This window comes from Gekko japonicus, unplaced genomic scaffold (assembly GCF_001447785.1).
Source record: "Gekko japonicus isolate JY-2015 unplaced genomic scaffold, Gekko_japonicus_V1.1 scaffold604, whole genome shotgun sequence".
Lineage (NCBI taxonomy): Eukaryota > Metazoa > Chordata > Lepidosauria > Squamata > Gekkonidae > Gekko > Gekko japonicus.
The window spans coordinates 763,696-777,310 of NW_015175374.1; the positions used below are offsets into that span (position 1 = coordinate 763,696).

The following is a 13,615-nucleotide window of genomic DNA, read 5'->3' on the forward strand; positions in this document are numbered from 1 at the left end:
AAGAGAAGCCAATGTTGGATCAGGCCAGTGGCCCATCCAGTCCAACACTCTGTCACACAGTGGCCAAAAATACCAGGTGCCCTCAGGAGGTCCAGCAGTGGGGCCAGGACACTAGAAGCCCTCCCACTGTTGCCCCCACCCAAGCACCAAGAATGCAGAGCATCACCTGCCCCAGAGTTCCTATCTATACCTCGTGGCTAATAGCCACTGATGGACCTCGGCTCCATATGCTTATCCAGTTCCCTCTTGAAGCCGTCCATGCTTCTAGCCGCCACCAGCTCCTGTGGCAGTGAATTCCATGCGTTAATCACTCTTTGGGTGAAGTACTTCCTTTTATCCGTTCTAACCTGATTGCTCAGCAATTTCATTGAGTGTATGCAACAGGTCATTTTAGAGGACATTAATTCACAGGGTCACCATAAATCAGATATGACTCGATGATGCATAACACACACACACTCCATCTTAAGCATGGTTTATGAACCAGAGTTTTTAAAGAAGCCTCCAACCCAGGTTAGGGGAGGGGAAAGGAAGAGATGGCACACAGTCTCATGACCTGCTCCCGTTCAGGCGTGTTACGTCTCCACCTCAGCAAAACAGTGGGAACTGGATCCAATTCCCTCAGACCAGGGCATGTTAAGCTTCCGTACCCCGTTAATACACATACAGAAAATGTTATATCTGAATAAGGACGCAAGGAAAACACGTCTCTAGTCAGCTGCTGCCCTCTGGTTATACACAAGGCTGAAGAGGAAACGAAAAGCTACAGTTGCTCATAAGCCTCCACAGCTTAGAGGGAACATTGGTCTCCACCTCAGCAAAACAGTGGGAACTGGCTCCAATTCCCTTAGACCAGGGCACGTTAAGCTTCCATACCCCATAATACACATACAGAAAATGTTATCTCTGAATAAAGACGCAAGGAAAACACGTCTCGTCAGCTGCTGCCCTCTGGTTATACACAAGGCTGAAGAGGAAACGAAAAGCTACAGATTCCATGTGTTCCACAAGGTTTGTATCTTCCTGTATAAAGAACTGAACAGGCTTAAATCCATTTCAATAATAATAATAATAATAATAATAATAATAATAATAATAATAATAATAATAATAATAATAATAATAATAATAATAATAATAATAATAATAATAATAATAATAATAATAATAATAATAATAATAATAATAATAATAATAATAATAATAATAATAATAATAATAACAACAACAACAACAACAACAACAACAACAATAGCAGCAGCAGCAGCAGCAACAACAACAACAATAATAATAGATTGGATTTATACCTTGTCCTTCACTCAGAGTGGCTTACCATCTCCTTCCCTGCCTCTCCTCATAACAGAAACCCTGTGAGGCAGGTGGGGCTGAGAGAGCTCTTTAAGAACTGCTCTTGAGAGAACAGCTGACAGAACTGTGGTTTGCCCAAGGTCACCCAGCAGCTGCATGTAGAAGAGTGGGGAATCAAACCCGATTCTCCCAGATTAGAGTCCACACTCCTAACTGCTACACCAAACCGACGTAAAGTACTGTAAGCAGATACAGACCAGCTGTCACAGACAGATCAGAAACAAATCAACAAGGGCTTCACTCCTCACCTGCAGGGGGTGCTGTTGCCAATTTAATGGGTGGCAGGAAGATCCCGGCCACTGATGTCGGCTCTATGGGCTCCCTCTCCTCTGAAGGAGACTGCTGCACTCGGAAGGTTATGCCTCCGTCCTTGTCCTCCTCGTCTTCCTCCAAGTCAGACAGGTGATAGACATCGTCCTGAGACAGCGGAGTGAAACCTTTGGTGACAACACCGGGCCGCGGGTCCAGGATCGTGCCCAGGTTGGGCTGGGCTAGCTGTTGCCAGTGGAAGAGGGTCTGGGAGCCTGGAGGGAAAGCAGCACAAATATCTCAAATGTCCTTCACCTTTAGGCAGCCAGTCAGGACAATAAGAAGATGCACAAAGGAACTTGCTACTTCTGGTAATCATTTAGTTTTACTCATTGCTCGTCTCTACAAACCCTATGAGGTAAGAAGTTACGCTTTCTGCTTGACCAACAGGAAACCTTTGTGTGAGGGTTTGTCCCTACACTTGTCAGTGAAGAAGAGGAGGGGCCGTGGCTCGGTGGCAGAGTATCTGCTCGGTATGCAGAAGGTCCCAGGTTCAATCCCTGGCATCTCCGGTTTTAGGTGATATGGTGATATGGAAAGACATTCACCTGAAACCCTGGACAGCCACTGCCCGTCTAAGTAGACAACACTGAACCTGACGGGCCAAGGGTCTGACTCAGTATAAGGCGGGGCGTGTGTCAGCGGTAGAGCATCTGCTTGGCATGCAGAAGGTCCCAGGTTCAACACCTTGCACCTCCAGTTAAAAGGACCAGGCAGTAGGTGATGTGAAAGACCCCTGGCTGAGACCCTGGAGAGCTGCTGCCAGTCTGAGTAGACAGTCTTGACCTTGATGGACCACGGGTCTGAGTCAGCATAAGGCAGCTTCATATGTTCATGTGTGTATCCATGTAACTAGTTTCCTCATAAAACTGAAAGCCAGGACAGGAGCTCAAGAGAACATAACAAGAGCTGCAGGCAGGCCACGGACAAAGAGGTCCCGAACAACACCCGATCTCGGTCTGCCTCCAGTTTGACGTAGTCCCTGGAGCTACTGAGAGCCTGAAAACAAATTCTTTGTTTGCAGCGGGTGCAAACATAGTGATGCTGGCACTCCCTCCTCTCCAAGTGCAGAGAGCGATGGAAGACCTCCTGGTCCAAATGGGAACACCTGAAAAAAATAATCAGTTTGTTTCTTCCCCACAAACTAGGATGCTCATACCACACCATTCCACATCCCCACGGCTTCACTGTGGTTTAGAATTCCTATTCATGGGAAAGAAACAGGCTGCGGTTTCTCCAGGTGCCTGCATTTAATCATCACAGAGACAAAAAAAACCCAGAGCTAGATTGAAGACTTCCCAGATAAGTAAATGTCTTCAGTCATGCTCTATTCCCAAGGCAGAAAAAGAAGAAGAAGAAGAAGAAGGAAGGAGCACATGAGTGCTACTCCTTAACCAGGTTTATGCCTGACATTCACCAGGTTTGAGGGTGTTCAAGCTCAAGCCAGCAGGAACACAGAAAGCAGGCCCGTAGCCAGGATTTTGTGGCTTGTGGGCCAAAACTTTTTCTGGTGGGGCTGCCGTTATTTGCTATAATGAATGGGGGTGCCGCGTGCCCCCCTCCCTCTTGCAGGATGTAAAGGGCCCTTGGTGGGGCACATGCTCCCCGCCGATCAGCTAGAGGGCCCTTTAAATCTTGCAGGAAGGGAGGGAGAGGGGCACATGCCACCCCCTGTGTCTTCTCAAAAGCATTTGAAGGATCCCTTTAAATGCTTTTGCGAAGAAGGGGGCTGGCCCTTTAAGGAAGGGGGAGGAGCCCCCAATAGCCTCACTGTAGTTATGGGCCAGACAAAAAGCGTCTACCTGGAAGCTGCCAGAGAGACTAGGATCAGCCCTGGCTTATTCTATGACAGAGGGCTCGATCAGAGATTTCAACCCAGGCCCAACTCCATCTTAGAATAGATCAGTGATCACCTCACACTGGAGAAAGCGAGAACAGACTGCCCGGGCCCGATACCTTCAAGCGGTTTGACAATCTGCAGCTTCTCCGGCAGGAGGCTGCGGAGGCTGCTGGAGGAGGCAGAGAAGTCAGTGAGTTCCGAACTGCTCCCCAACGAAAGGCAGCTCTCCGCCGGCGTGCCGCAGCAGGCAAGCTCTTCCTTCTGGTCGGCCAGCAGACGCATCCTCCGCTCCCATTCCTCTTCAAAGAACTGCTTTTCGCTTAGGTAGTTCTGCCGACGGAGGGTGAGCCGGTGGAGAGCGGTGGCCAAGCCGTCCTCTCCAGGGACACCAGGCTGGCCCGGCTTTGGATCATCCCTGTTGGAAATACGTCGCAGAATTATACCGATACTCGGCACTGCGACCTCGTGTGTGCGTAAAGTGCCGTCACGTCGCAGCTGACCTGTGGCAACCCCGGCAAGGGGCTTTCAAGGCAAGTGAGAAGCAGAGGTGGTTGGCCATCGCCTTCCTCTGCAGAGTCTACCTTGATAGTCCCCCGTCCGAGTACGGAGTCTGCTTAGTTCCTGAGATCTGATGAGAACAGACCATTCCACATTCCCACTAGTGGGCACTACTAATTTAGGTACTTCTCCATTTTTTTAAAAGAGCCTTCCCAAGCAATACACTGGGCAACATCCAGTTTGCCAGCCTTACTTCTATAGCCAATGCATGGAATTCAAGGAAGAAAGAAGAGACTGGATTCATATCCTGCCCTTCAATCGGAGTCCCAGAGCAGCTTCCCTTCCTCTCCCCACAATAGACACCCTGTGAGGTAGGTGGGGATCAGAGAGCTCTGAGAGAACTGCTCTGAGAGAACTTGGGACTAACCCAAGGTCACACCAGCAGCTGCATGTGGAGAAGTGGGGACTGCTCTTGAGAGAACAGCTCTGAGAGAACTTGGGACTAAGCCAAGGTCACACCAGCAGCTGCATGTGGAGAAGTGGGAAAATCAAACCTGGTTCTCCATATTAGAGGCCACTGCTCTTAACCACTACACCAAACTGGCTCCCTGACCCAGCATGGATACAACCCCCAAAGTGTAGGCCACGTCTTGGCTCAACTTCTTATGTTCACAGCTCTCACGCTCACTCCTGCTCCTATTCAAACTCCCTCCTTGGTTTTGGGGAAGCTGCAGTTTACGGTTACAGCCAAACCGCCAAACCATGGTTTGTTTGTAACTGCGGGTAGGGCAACTGTTGTACAGCTAGAAACTCCGTGTACCGTTCAGCCGGACGTACTGCTGGATACTCCACGCCCTGCTCAGCCTATCTTAAAACACTACACTATCATCATTACATGTAAAGGTAATTGAATTGTTATCCACAGTGGATGAAATTTCGAGTATACTGCAGATCTCAGCAAAAAAGGTCTGCACCGTAAAGGTAAAGCAGCCTTCCTTATTGCTCACTGAGGGAGTTACCTTTTCTGTAATAGTCTAACTATGCAAAATACATTATGAAGTGGACAGAGCACCACATATTATGTGGGAGATACGTAATTTTTTTTAACATTACACAGCATTGTTGCAGGGGAGCAGAGGGGGAGTTATTTGGATCAGGGACAGGATCTTCAGTGAGCAGGATTTTGACACATGCCCCCATGACTAACCCTAGCTCCAAGGGCTATCTCTCTCAAGAAATTCTCTCTGTGTGTGCATGTTAACTTCTCAGTTTGGTGGAGTGGTTAGGAGCGCGGACGCTAATCTGGGAGAACCGGGTTTGATTCCCCCACTTCTCCACATGCAGCTGCTGGTGTGACCTTGGGTCAGTCACAAGTTCTTTCAGGGCTGTTCTCTCACGAGCAGTTCTCTCAGAGCTCTCTCAGCCCCACCTACCTCACGGGGTGTCTGTTGTGGGGAGGGGAGAGGAAAGGAGATTGTAAGCCGCTCTGAGACTCCTTCAGGTAATGAAGGGCAGGGTATAAATCCAATCTTCTCCTCCTCCTCCTCCTCTCCCACAGCACTGTGGACTAATCCAACCCCCCAGCTGCTTTTGAAAAACAAATCAGGGATCCGCTAATATGTAGCTTAGTTTTAAGTAACGTTATCGAGAGGAGAAATGTGTGTTCACCTCATACTTTGGAGGGATGTTGAAAAAATGTTCACAGCGGAGAGAAAACAGAGCAATACGTGAAACAGAAAACAATGGTAAAACGCTGTCCCTTCCAGTGTCGATGGGAGTAGCATGAACTCCTCCACCCCCACCCATCCATGCACTGGCCTAACACAGGAAGCTCCCCGGGGGAAGCAGTCTGGTATGATGATATCCCAACTCAGATTCACTTCCTACTTGGCAATGCTCTCTGGGCTGCTCCTCCGAGTGGGACGTGCCTCTCCTTCAACCTGTCCCAAGCCAGAGTGAAAGGGCTTTGATGTCATGACGACGCTGGAACGGTTCGACCCCGGAATGGGCAGTGGGGCAAGACGGACGCGGGTATCATTAGCGGCTCTGACAGTATCAAATACACGTTTCTGCTGGATCCTACAGAAGGAACGAAGCGGAAAATGGATATTTTAAAAAAAATGACTGCAAAGATAGTTTTGGAAGAAACGTGCAAGTACGGTACTGAAATCATGGATACTGCAGTTACTTCCAGAACCTCCGTTCTATGAGTTGTCCCCAAACCACTCCTCCATGCCCACGCCTCATAGCATGGTCTCTCCGCACTGTCTCCATACCACCACAGGTTAGGACTCGCACACCTCAGCCACCTGCCTCTTTCTCCATTTCCCCAGACACAGGTTTCCCCAGCCCCATCTCCCAGTCACCTACTTTGTTCTCTCTGTACCCCACTGTGCTATCATCTTTCCTCTCCAATCATCACAGGTCTCTTTGCACTTCCATGCTTTAACTATTTCCTTTTTCCCCCATGCAAGAGATCTCTACATCCACTGTTACCACTTTTTGTTTCCTTCCATATAGCTGCCCCCATTTCATAACCCATTATCCCTTCTCTTTTTCTAACCTATCTTTCTGCACACATACTTCTCGGGTTCTTTTTTCTTCTGCCCGTCTTTGTTCTTACTCTGTTTCTGATTCCTTTCCCCCATTGCTGAATCTGACAGCAACTCCTTCTGTCTTCTCCTCGCTAGAATCTATGTTAGGTATTCAATGTTCCCTCTAATTGGCTTTGTCCCTACCCAGCAAAGCATCTTACGGTGGAAAATGCAACAAGCAACCACTGTGATATGCCAGCTAAGGCTTTTGCATCAGAGAAGAGGTTCAGTACTGGCTTGCTCCCAATATAAGCACTTAACCATGGTTCATTCCGGGATGATAATTCTGGAGAAAATATCCCTGAGGCTTGCAGAGAGCATTTTGGCCAGCCAGATTCAGAAGGCTTTTGCATCTGTTTAGAGAAGAGTTTAAGGACTGGCTTGCCCCCAATATAAACACCAAGTTGCAACAAGAGGCTGCGAACCTTGAAGAAAGTAAGAATACTCCTGAGGAAGGATTTGACAAAATGAGCCCACATCCAAGTGCTCAGTAGTAATGTCGTTAGGATGGACTCTTCTTTGCAATACCCAAACGGATGCACTTCTTTATATTGTGCTATAGGACTTCCATGTTGATTGCAAAATGTTTTACTAAATGTGTTACCCAGCATATCGTAGTGTTTGTTTATTGTATTTTCTGTGTTATACACTGTGATCCCGGGTTGTTGTTTAGTAATCTTACAATGGGCAGATTGCTGCCGAGCAGGGCTTCGGTGTTAAGGAGATGCTGGCAAGTAGCTGCAGTGGGGCTACGGGGAGCTCTGCCCCCTTCCTTAAAGGCCCCCACTTCTTAAAGCCCCCCCCCCCCCCCTTCCTCCCAAAAGATTTTTTAAATCACCAGAGTCCTTGACAGAACCCAGCTCAGGATCCAAGGCCAAGGTTATCACAGGTCACAGGGCTGTGTTCCGCCCACTGCATTTCTCATGGGTAGCAGCTGTCAACTCTTGCAGGCGGGGAGAGAGAGAGGGGGGTGCACACCACCCCTTTCATTATGGCCAATAATGGCAGCCCCACCAGTCCCCAAATCCTGGCTACAGGCCTGATGAGCGGCCGCTTACGTGCACAGCTTAGAGGGAACATTATGCTGCAACAGCTCCCAAGTCTTTCACCCACCCCCAGTAATTCATATTAGGACTGCCAGCCACAGCTGGTAAATCCAAGGATGATGTCACTTCTCGTGCCAACCCGGAAGTGACATCATCACACTATGGAACGACGCTACTGGATTCACCCCAAGCTCTATAGCTTTGGGTGAATCATAGAGAGCCCCCTGTGTGATGGAATCACTTCGGGTTTGTGCTGGAAGGGATGCTGTCTGCTGGCACCCCTCACTTCCAACCCCCTGCCAGAGGGGCCCCTGAGGAGGTCTCCATTATAGCAGGAGACCTGGCAAGCCTGTCACACACTGAGGCAGTCGCAAGACACAGATGGGTCACTCGGCATGGCCGACTCATTTCAAAAGGCTGGAAGCGATGGCGCACGCCTCACCATACGCCTTAGAATCCAGGGAGAGGAAACGCAACACAGACGCAGCAACGCAGGCGCTATCCCAGGCTGGACCTGGCTTCTGAGGGGCTCTAGCCAGGCTTCAGAGTCACCTTATTCTTCCTGATGTTACACTTTTGGTGTGGGAGTCACTGCACTGCGGGGTCCTTCTTACATTGCTAAAGTGACCCGGGAAGTCTGGGTTCGGCTGAAGAATCCCCATGCCGCCTTCTCTTCTTCCCAGACCTCGGGTTCCTCATTCACCCTTTTGGCAGAGGGAGGAGCTATGAGGCCACAGGGCCTGCAACACCAGCGTTAACGTCGGAATGAGGTAGCTCAGGAGTCCCCAACCCTTTTGGGCCTGTAGGCACTTTTGGAATTCTGACACACGGTGGCGAGTACAGCCATGAAACGGCTGCTAATGGAGGTGCAATGAGCTACAAAATGGCTGCTCCAGCTTAACGTCAGTTGGGACAGGGAAGATCCTTGTGTGGTGGCAAGCTGCTGCCAAGGCAACTTTTTTTTAAAAAAACCTCCACAGCCTATCAAATCTCAGGGGCCAATCAGAAGCCTTGCTGGCAACAGCACCACCAGGTCCTGCCCACTTTCTAAAAGCACTAAGAACCAAGAATACCTGAAAATAACCTTTAATAACATCATTTTGCCTGTTCAAAGAAGTGAGTTCTGTATTACCAACAACTTTTACCTCAGCAATCCCAATACCTGACTGGCCTATTCAATCCCTGCCTGTAGAATAAACGTGCTCTTTTGTTCTACCATTAAACCATCCCAGTGCCATTTCAAAAGGGAAATAAAAAGTGGGGTCCAGCTTTTCCACAACAAGTTCCTCGGGCTGGGCTGAAAGCTGAACTATACTCTGTGGGACAGGATGGGACAGAAATTTTTTCAAAAACCTCTTATTATTTGCACGCTACCAAGGGCTGCTCAGTCACAGCAGGGAACCAAAGAATTTTCGCGGGAAAGTTCGCGCCAGTCCGGGGAGAGTGAAAGGGGTCCATCATACTCGCCTTCTCATAATGTGACCCAAGCACGATAACCTCAGTTTAGCCATTTTAGCTTCTAGAGTTCTGTCTTGATCAGGTCCAGGACCCACTTATTTGTCTTTTGGGCAGTCCACGGAATCCGTAAAACTCTCCAGCAACACCACATTTCAAGGGAATCTACTTTCTTCCTGTCAGCTTTCTTCGTTGTCCAACTTCCACACCCATACATAGAAATGGGGAATACTATGGCATGAATTAACTTTATCTTGGTCACCAGCAACACATCCTTACATTTAGGATCTTTTCTAGCTCCATTATGGCCGCCCTCCCCAGTTTTAATCTCCTTCTGACTTCTTGGGTGCAGTCTCCCTTTTGGTTGATGATGAGGCCAAGAAATAGAACATCTTGAACAATTTCGATTTCTTCATCATCAGCCTTAAAGTTGTGTAATTCCCAAGTAGTTATTACTTTTGTCTTCTTGATGTTCAACTGTAATGCTGCTTTGGTACTTTCTGCATTAACCTTCTTCAGTTGTAATTTCAAGTCTACACTTTTTTCTGCCAATAATGTGGTGTCATCTGCATATCTCAAATTGTTAATGTTCCTTCTACCAGTTTTCATTCCACCTTCATCTAAATCTAATCCAGCTTTCCTTATGATATGTTCATCATACAGACCGAAGAGACAGAGCGATAAAATGCATCCTTGTCTGACGATACCTTTGCCAATTGGAAACTATTATGTTTCTCCATATTCTGGAAATAATAAAGAAAAATGGTATCATATCAGCAGAAAACAGTAAAATGACAACAGGGTAGTACATGCAGCAAACTGATATGTCCTATACACAGTGACATACTCCATAGTCCTTTTATAAAGTGCCTTCTAAACTACTGTGTTACAGTATATCCCTGTCACCATAATAGAAAAGCTCTCAACAACTCCATTTTACATAGTTTGTGGAAAGACAGGAGCATGGGAGCCTTCCTAATCTCAGGCAGGCCATTTCCCAAGGTAGAGGCCACAACACAGAAAGAATGAGTATGGGCAGTTGTTGATCTTGCCCATTTGTAGGGTGTCACCTGAACAAGGCCCTCAACATATGAGATACCTTGAATAAAACTTTGTTGGTCTTAAAGGTGCCCCCCTGGACTCTCAATTTGTTTCTCCAAGTTAAACGGCATCTTTGGAGTCTTGATCTACATTCACTGCAATCCCCCCGCCCTGAGTACTTCGCCAACATTTTCAATGCCCCCTTTTACTATTTGGCTTAGATTCTTTCAGTATAAATACAAGAAATACTCCTGGTCAGCAGCTTAGAAAGGTACAAACACATTCTGTCTCATGTATTAACAGACAGGATTCATTCTAGAAAAGCACAGGAAAAATGTTGTATCTTCTTCATCCAAATCAGGTGAAGGTGTCTACCACCTCAAGCATTCCTCCAGCAACCACTCCCACCATTACATCATTGTAGAAATAACAGTGCCATTTGTACAGCTTCAGAAAAGTAATTATAAAACCCGGATCAGGAAAGCAACTGTAAGCCTAGCTAAAATCGGAGTTAACAGGTTCCACTTCACTAGTGCTGAAGAGATTGACATTTATCTTACCGATGAATTCAACTACCACAAAACAACATTGCATACCGAAAACTGGGAAGAATTGCAATGCTACTGGATCTTTGAGAACACTGGATGCTAAAGTGGATTGTTTCAGCAAAAACTGGTGCTTCTCACATCAGGCAACTGCTGAATCCCAATCACGAGGAGGAGGAAAGGGATTGTGAATGAATGAATCAGACACCACTTGAGCACAACAAAAGATAAGAGCACTCCATAACCTAGTCTTCCATTTAACTGGAGTCTGCTGCTCACAATAAAAATCGCTACTGGTTTAATGCACCAAACAGTAAGCAATCATTTTACAGTGCAAGTTTTGTTTTTGTTTTTAAAGACACTCTAATCATGTATGAGGGATAAAACTGAATCCTGACTAGGCCGAGAAATTGCAAACACACACACACACATGGTGGTGGGGAGTGCCATCAACCCACAGCTAACTTATAGCAACCCCACCGTGTTTTCAAGGCAAGAGACATTCGGGGGTGGTTTGCCATTGTCTGCCTCTGCAGCACAACCCTGGACTTCTTTAACGCTCTCGCATCCAAGTACCTGACCGGGGCTGACCCTGCTTGGCTTCTAAGATCAGGCTAGCCTGAGCCATCTAGGTCAGGGCATATATACATCCAGGGCTTTTTTTGTAGAAAAAGCCCAGCAGGAACTCATTAGCATAATAGGCCACACCCAACAACAGAAACACATTAGCATATTAGGCCACACCCCTGACAGCACAGCTCATTGGCATATTAGGCCACACCCCCTTGTTACCAGAAGTGTGGTCATCCAGCCACACCCACCTTTTGCTTCTTATTCTGTTTACCTTGTTTGTTGTCCAAACCCAGGGCTTCTTTGTAGCAGGAACTCCTTTGCATGTTAGGCCACACACCCCTAATGTAGCCAATCCTAATGAGTTTCTGCTGTTGGGTGTGGCCTATTATGCTAATGTGTTCCTGCTGGGTGTGGCCAACTTGGAAGCCAGCCGGAACTCCGTTCCTGTGCGTTCCTGCCCAAAAATAGCCCTGTATACATCTTACTGTGATCGAAAACACCAGATACAGTTCTTGAAAGTTCTCTTTCTGTATTCCTTTAAGGCCCACATCTCTTGCGGCAACACCCACTTATATGGTTTTCGAGCAGCTCCCAATACATCAGGGTAGCAGCCCGAACGACAAAGAATCTCAAGGCTGAAGAAGACTTTCAGAGAAGCTGCTGAGCTACAGGTCATTCGAGGGTTTCTCCCGACCAGACCTGACTGAAGTCTGGGAATGGTCGGCTCACGGCGGAAGGCTCCCCGGCTGTGCCCCCTTGCAGATTCATGTGCGGTGATCCACTTCCCCCTGCTTTGCTAATCTCTTGGGAGAAGAAGTCCATACCTGCATAGATCGGACCCTTTACTCTTTCCACTGGACCTTGTCTTCATCTGGGCACCACAAGGTTACATAACACACCTGTGTTCTGGGAGACTGGGCCTTCTGGCTCCTCTTTGTAATAACCACCCCTCACCCTGTGTACTGTTTGCAGCTTTGGGTGTGACCCTGCCAACTGCATGCATCTGTCGAAGAGTTCTGGCACGTGGCGGCTTTTGCCGCAATAAGCGTATGGATCTTTAAGGTGCCACAAGACTCTTTGTTGCTGACCTCACTACCTGTGACCAAAAGTCTTCTTACAGCATGGCCTTTGGTGACTCAACACTGTGCTGTCTTCCCCTGTCGTCCCCCTCCCCCCCCGCGCACCAAAATAAATGAAGAGGGAGAATGAGGCAGCTGCTTTTTCCACAGACTGTCTGGATTAACAGATGACTAAAGATCTGAGGCATCTGTTCCGGCCTTTCCCGCTGCTGCTAGAACACCTGTGTAGAGGGAGGAGGCAGGCAGTGGGGTCTTTACCTAACAGGTAGAACAGAATAAGAGAAGAGACTGGATTTACACCCCGCCCTTCATTACCCGAAGGAGTCTCAGAGCGGCTTACAGTCTCCTTTCCCTTCCCCTCCCCACAACAGACACCCTGTGAGGCGGGTGGGGCTGAGAGAGCTCTGACTGAGAAAGGCTCCTGAGCAGTGTTCCCTCTAAGCTGAGTTAGTGTGAGCTAGCTCACAGTTTCTTAGCCTCCAGCTCACACATTTTTGTCTTAGCTCAGGGAGGATGGCTCCAGGACAAACTAATTTATGCAGTAGCCAAATCACCTGCTCACAACTTTAATGCCAGTAGCTCACAAGGTAGAATTTTTGCTCACAGGACTCCACAGCTTAGAGAGAACATGGCTCCCGAGTGACCAGCTCTGAAAGAACTTATGACTGACCCAAGGTCACGAAACAAATACTGAAAAAAACCAGTCGTGAGAGTCTGACCCACAAATCAAGACAGTCAACACGCGTCTCCTGGCATCCATCAGAAACTGAGTAGCAAGTTTGCCGCCTGAATACTTGTGAGATCAGTGTCCTACCACTAAATGCATTATTTCTCCTGATTCTGTGTATAACACTTTATGAGCATGAAAGCTCTTGTACTACTTTACAGAATATTTCCTGAGGAAGATCCGTTTTTTTGAAATGGCGTTATAAAATCCAGAGGTGACGTTGATATATCCTTATGCAAGGATTTTCTTATGATTTGATGGAATTTGATCACTGCCATGTAGCATCTATTGGCAACAATATACAGAAGATAATTTTTTTTGTAAGTCTTGTTGACTATCTTGATTTGTGGGTCAGACTCTCATGACTGTTTTTTCAGTATTTGTTTCTAGGCAAGGTCGGGATTGTCGACATTTGTCTTGACCCCAGGAGGTCGAACCAGCAGCTGTGTGTGGGGGAGTGGGGAATCAAACCCGGTTCTCCCAGATTGCAACCCATGCTCTTAACCACTACACCAAACTGGCAGAGGACTGCAGAAGGGC

The 13,615-nt window shown here is 47.6% G+C and overlaps 1 protein-coding gene across 1 annotated transcript in view; it reads right to left on the bottom strand.

Annotated features, from left to right (window-relative positions):
* The window catches only part of TRAK2 (trafficking protein, kinesin binding 2), a 60,322-nt gene that overhangs the window by 3,096 nt on the left and 43,611 nt on the right, over window positions 1-13,615 (bottom strand). The window contains exons 13-16 of the mRNA XM_015425516.1: window positions 9,567-9,575; window positions 5,903-6,094; window positions 3,634-3,932; window positions 1,617-1,892 (exon numbers count right to left, since the gene is read on the bottom strand). Of these exons, the coding sequence (XP_015281002.1) occupies window positions 1,617-1,892; window positions 3,634-3,932; window positions 5,903-6,094; window positions 9,567-9,575 (776 nt within the window). The remainder of the gene's footprint in view (window positions 1-1,616; window positions 1,893-3,633; window positions 3,933-5,902; window positions 6,095-9,566; window positions 9,576-13,615) is intronic.